This window comes from Magallana gigas, chromosome 5, assembly GCF_963853765.1.
Source record: "Magallana gigas chromosome 5, xbMagGiga1.1, whole genome shotgun sequence".
Lineage (NCBI taxonomy): Eukaryota > Metazoa > Mollusca > Bivalvia > Ostreida > Ostreidae > Magallana > Magallana gigas.
Window position 1 is genome coordinate 9,664,939 of NC_088857.1, and position 6,344 is coordinate 9,671,282.

A 6,344-nucleotide genomic window follows, 5' to 3' on the forward strand; every position below is an offset into this window, starting at 1 on the left:
TATATTCAGAGTCGTGAAATCGTCAGTTTTACTGCAATAACTGCTCTTATTTATTTCCGGCAGTGATGATGAAAGCACTCTGCGTCTACAGGTTTTTTGTGATATTCTCTAATGGACTTCTTTGTTATATCAATACCAGTTGGCGTCTGATGGTGGTAACGTCGACGATAACGTTAGGAGATTAGTTAAAAACATCTTCAAATTAAGGTGGTATGGGGCATCTGTCGATATTAATGTCAAATAAAGTACATTAAATTTGAATTATTTTCACCGGTTTAGAATTTTCAAATTTTACATTATTTTACCAAAAAATAGATTTTAAAAATATTTGGAGAGGTAAAAATTGTGAACCCCCGGTGGGATTCGAACTCAATATTGGGAAAGAAACTACTTACATGTATATAATTACATTTATTTTATTGTTTTTTTTCGATAAACAATACGTCACAACATGGAAGTGTCCCATCTCTCTCTCTCTCTCTCTCTCTCTCTCTCTCTCTCTCTCTCTCTCTCTCTCTCTCTCTCTCTCTCTCTCTCTCTCTCTCTCTCTCTCTCTCATTGGGATATTCATCATGTAAGTAAATGTTATTCTTTGAGAATTAGTCCATAGATATTATCTCTTCAACCGCGGGAAACTAGTCCATGACATAAAAAACCTTATTTCAATATCACTGGAGTAGAGCATTCCTATAACTTGAAAAAAGACACCTACCCCCACCCCAAACCCCCCCCCCCCCCAAAAAAATAATAATATTATTAAATGATAACATTTTTGGAAAAAAAAGAAGAAGAAGAAACCTACAAGTTAAAGAACAAAAAAAAAAACAAAACATATATGCCATTTTGTGCGTAACATATTTCTTTTTTGATCAACATAATATGAATCCCGTGTATTGACTTTAATCCGAAACATAATACGTACAATCAATTCATTCTTCAAAAGTGAAAGGTGGCAGGGGATAGTTTCGAAGGAAAGACCCGTCAAAATTTTGAAATAAAGGGAGAACCTGAGGTTTGGCTGGTTATTTGAGGTGTATAAATTGCTAGAATATTTATTGCATTCATTTTGTGGATAGAGGAGCTCATGCCAATTTCATTGATATATGACACTTTAATACTGGTAGCACTTTTCATCAGATATGGAATGAAAATGCGAAACTGTGGCCAAAATTTTCACTTTCGGTTTTGTGCTTGAAAAGTAGGGTGGGTTCAGAACACGAAATGTCACTCGAAAAGAAGGTGATTGACCCCCCATTAATTGGTGATTATTTGCATGGGTATACATTAAGGTACCAATCCTATGGTAGTTTATGGCAGTTGCTCGGGACTGGAGCGTGGTGCTGGACCCGTGAAAATGTGAAAAAAGGGCAATTTTTCAGAAAATTTTGAGACCGTCCCTGGCCATTCTATATAATGCTATATGTAAGTTGTACTTGTTTTATTCTGAAATGCTTAAAAATTCTCAAGAGTCTGGACCATGTGTCCCCTGCGTGCAAACCAATTTTAGCAAATTTAAAAATCCACTGAAAAATTAGATCACATATATGAGCACTATCTGCCTCACATTTCCTCGACCAAAAAAACTATCCCCTGCCACCAAAGTAGAAATTGGTTTTCCAGCAACATCAAACTCAAAGTTTGCATTGGGAATGTTTTAGAGTTCAGTGTAGGTGATGCCAGTTGCTATCCACTGTTTTAAGGTCGTTTTATTTAATCATGAAAAGGGGTGCCGAAATTAGAGAAAAATGGATGCATTAATTTGTTACCCATGCAGTAAGACCCCCCCCCCCCCGTTAACGGTTTGTAAGAAATAGATTTTGAACATTAACTTTACCTGATATTACGCAACGTCGAATGTCAATTACTAACCTCAGTTGTAGATGTAGAATAAACCACAAGCTCTGTTGGTACAGTGTATATACCCCTATTATTCATAATGGCAAGGTGGTGGCTTAGAACAGAGAACATTTCAGAATAGAAATACAGTTGTTGCCAAGACCTGAAGAAGCAATATTTTTTTAAAGAAATAATAATTTTAAAATTACTGTTTGTTACTTTGTTGCATAGATCAAGAGCTTATGTTTCTTTAGGACCATGTCATACATGTACTTTGACTTTTAGGTGTTCTGCGAAAACATGGTAAATAGTTTGAAAACTACATGTTGTCATGACTTGTAAATGATATGTTTAAAAAATGTGTTATTTTCTGTTTTCCATCAGATAATGTTTATGTGCAGTGTTTGTAACGTCTCGCTGAACTCCCACGGTCAGCTGGCCCAGCACCAGACAGGAAGCAAGCACCTGAAGAAGCTGAAGGCCGCCGGTCTACCCACTGCTACAGTCACCAGTAGGCAACCACGAATTATTTTTAACTAGGAGCTGGGAATAAAATTAAAAAGAAAAAATACTCAAAATAAATAAATGCATGAGAAAATTCAATTTTAAATGCCGAAATTTTTTAGATAAAATGTGGAAAGCAAGGATATTTTAGATATGACTCTTTGCACGGTAAACAGTTTAACTAAGAAAGGGAAATATCTTTTTAAAAATTATGAACTTTCATTAGAAATCTCAGTTATTTTCATTTTCAATGAAATTGTATTTAATTTTTGTTCTTACATGGCAGATACTGTTGGTGCATTGGCAACTAATCCTGGAGAAAAACGGACCTATGGAAACTTTGTGGCTTCCGATACTTTGATGCCCCTGAAAGCACAGTTAATAACTCCTCCATTAAAGTCAATGCCCAATGACAACACTTCAACCTCCACAGATTCTGACCCTCCCCCACCACCCCCTCCTCCTCCTCCTAAAGATACCAAATTTCAAACTGCTTCCACCGTCACTACAACAGAGACCCCACCCCCACCCCCTCCCCCTCCCACTGTTACACCGACAGGCCCCACAGGGCAAAAACAGAGACCCCCCATTGTACATCAGATAGGCACCGTAGGACGACCCATAGGAAAACAACAGAGCCAAATAGTACGACAACAGGCAGCTACAGTGCAACAACCGAGTTCAACAGGACAACAACAGGCTTCCACAGTGAATCAACAACCAGGGCCCCCAGGGGTTAACCCTGTTGTGCAGGCTATTGTAGACAATGCTTTAGGTGGGTGTCTGTTTTATCTTTTGGCATAATTATCTACCCTTATTAGTTGGTCAAGAGAAGTATGTGCTATGCATGGAAGATTTGAAAAACATACCAAAATGTATGAACAGTTGGTAGTTATTTTTGATAAAAGTAGGATAATGTAAACCAACTTTTATTCTCATGTGAGATGTGAGAATTTGGATAGCTGAAGCCTTGTTCTTGAGAATGATTCTCACAATGAACCAGCCCTTTATAATGTTACACATTTTCACCATAGACTGTGGTGGTGAAATCTAGTGGCAACTAACATTTTTATCAGTGGTAAAATGCAAAATAATTTCATTGCTAATAAAAAAGTTGCTTTACTATGAATTAACATGCACCAGCCAAATTCAAGGTTTAGGTGGACCAAACCATTGGGCCCACAAAAATTTTGTTCATTAATTTTTAAATTTTAAGACTGAACATTTCAAAATTTGCATTTACTTAGAGAGAAAAATATTGAAAATCACAGCTTATATTGATACCAATTGATATGGTAGTGTTAAAATCCAGGGTAATTTACCTGTGTGAGAGGAATTAGATTTGTCTTCTGTAACATCTGGTGCATTTACTCCATTCATGCATGCACAATGCAGTTTGCAGGTTTTTATTACCAGTATATATTTATTTCTAAAAGAAACCTGAGCTTGCAAATTGTATGTAAAAAACTTTATTGTGATTTTAAATCACTTTCAAATATTAAAGTTGTCAAGTTTTTTTCAAACGTTGAAAAATGATCTTATGTATATTGGTACATTCATTTTGAGCAAACAATCAAATTACCAACCATCATAAACAATTGGTTTGTTTATTTTTTCCAGATACTCCTAGAAAATATTTGTCTGAACCCCTAAATTTAAGGTACGGAGTCCTGAAAGAGACAAATTGTTACAGAAGGATTTTAAGATCAGCATGTGGATTTCTTAAACTGCATGGTGATCCCAAAATCCTTCTGCTAGATACTCTATGTAGCCTCATTTGACATGTTGTGAAAAATAAAAATTGGATGGTTTTAATTGCAATTTATCTGAAAATGAACTACATGTAAAATGCATGTATATTTGAAAGTTAATTTTCAGAAATATATTGTACCAGAAATAATTTTCTTGGTGTAGAAATTATCCATTCTTTTCATTTTGACCCAGGTATACAAAGAATCAATTCACTCAGTAAATGTCAATTATTCAGTCAAGAGGCCTGACATTTTATTTAAGTTACAAGCTAATGACATGATCTGGATTAAAAGGGATAGATATACACTATTATGGCATACATTTTACCAATATATCCTGTCTATTTTGAACAATGATGTAAATGGGACTGCATAGATCAATTGACTTCAGTTTGACCTCAAAAGGACTCCAAGCATTTGAGCAGCAAACTGTGTAATGCAACACTGAATACATCCTTGTGGGTTGCTGAACAGTATAATTGCTCAAATGTCAATGTTACACATAGAATCTATTGTGTTTATGTTGTCAGTAATACATGCAGCTGCTTCATTGAGTAAATATGTATAGAATAGTACAACATGCTTTGACTTCTGATGTGATTCAGGCAAACTTCCGCTGAAGAGAAAGGCGTATGACGGACAGTGTGAGATTTGTAAGGTGAGTTACACGTCTGAGAGCCATGAGAGACAACACCTGATGGGAAGTAAGCACGCCAAGAAGGCCAAGATAGCAGCAGCAGCTGAAGGTAAGGTTCATGGCAGGAATACACACAAGTCTAGTTTAATATATACAGGCTAATTTACATATAATATATACATAATATTTACATATAACAAGTCTGTTCTACTGTGGAATCAATTTTATTTGTGGTGGATCTATTGTCTCAAGCCACGGGTTTTGTGTCCATTCTATTTCCACAAACCAAGTTTGTGGAAATAGAATGGACACAAAACCCGTGGCTTGAGACGATGTGATGGCTCAATTTTTGTGGATTTCATAGGTAGCCAATTCCAACATCCTTTAAAATTATGAAAAACACTGTCAGTATTATTCATTTTTCACAGAAGCAAATCTAAGAATCCAAATGAATTATTTTAGAAGATATTGACAGTTCGCGGGAGGGGGGGGGATCCAATAATTATAAATGATTCCACTTTACAAGTCTGACAAGGCAAACAGCCAGGTTCAAGTATGTCTAGAAATCTTCCATCTGAGATTTGAGTTGTGTTTTGCTTTATACTGGATTGGTACAGAGACTTTGCTCTTGCTTAAAAAAACATGCACCATACTGACACATTTATTTATAAATTATAGGAAAAGTTCCCCTAGCAGCATTCACTGGGTTTAACTGCACATATTGCAATGTGGTCCTGAACTCTCTAGATCAACTGACTGCACACAGAGAAGGTGAGAGTCAAAGCATTGAGAAAGGGATGAAACTTCATTTCATTAGCAACTCTTGTTCTTAAACCTCATACAAAATATATTTTGAGATAAAATGATAAATGTACCATTTAAAATAAGCTCTTTTCATATAACACTAAGATTTAGTTTGCAAGAATCATTTCCTACAAGAATGTATGACTACATGTATGTGTATATTCTTTAATTTTCTCTTTGAGGCTAATGAAATGTTTCTTCCATTTTAGGACAAAAACATAAGACCACAGTATCAAAGCTGCAGAAACAAGGAAAGATTCAGGAAGAGTGTAAAGATGTGACGATCGTCAAAGTGTAGAACACGTTAAACAATAATTTAAGGACCTTTTAGAAATATTCAATTGATTAGATTTTAAAGCGTTTTGGAAATTTACAGTACTGTTAAATATTGTACACACTAAATATAATACTTTATATTTAAAGTACATGTATTTCAAGACTGTCGGTCAAAATTTTACAGCAGGGAATTTAGTACATATATGTAAGGTTGGTGGGATTTTATGGGCAACACAGCAAGTTCAAGTGGAATATAATTCTTCTCTGTAGAAAGTTAAGTTTTCTGTGGACAGCTCCATATTCTATTTATGTTCTCATGCAATCATCATACTCTTCAAGAGAAATATCATGCATGAATATTACACATCCCCTTATCATATGAAATGCTCAAGAGTTATGTTAGTTTTTCATTCATCAGTGTGTCGTTAGAGCTGTCAGTGATAATGCCTTCTGTGGTGCATTTTTTGGCACACAATTTTATTTATGTGTATTTTTCAGAGATACAAATGAATGTACATCATTTGTACAATACTTTG

The 6,344-nt window shown here is 35.3% G+C and overlaps 1 protein-coding gene across 1 annotated transcript; it reads left to right on the forward strand.

Annotated features, from left to right (window-relative positions):
- The first annotated feature begins 1,604 nt into the window (after positions 1 to 1,604).
- LOC105342459 (zinc finger protein 385B) lies at positions 1,605 to 6,194 on the forward strand. Its single transcript, XM_020073028.3, has 6 exons — positions 1,605 to 1,666; positions 2,221 to 2,347; positions 2,627 to 3,115; positions 4,697 to 4,837; positions 5,407 to 5,499; positions 5,742 to 6,194. The coding sequence occupies exons 2-6, from the start codon at positions 2,224 to 2,226 to the stop codon at positions 5,828 to 5,830; spliced, it is 936 nt and encodes a 311-aa protein (XP_019928587.3). The 5' UTR covers positions 1,605 to 1,666; positions 2,221 to 2,223; the 3' UTR covers positions 5,831 to 6,194.
- The last annotated feature ends 150 nt before the right edge of the window (positions 6,195 to 6,344 follow it).

Coding starts and splice junctions, on each gene's coding strand:
- LOC105342459 (XM_020073028.3), top strand. CDS start 2,224: ATGTTTATGTGCAGTGTTTGTAACGTCTCGCTGAACTCCCACGGTCAG. Junction 4,838..5,406: donor GATAGCAGCAGCAGCTGAAG/GTAAGGTTCATG, acceptor TATAAATTATAG/GAAAAGTTCCCCTAGCAGCA. Junction 5,500..5,741: donor ACTGACTGCACACAGAGAAG/GTGAGAGTCAAA, acceptor CTTCCATTTTAG/GACAAAAACATAAGACCACA.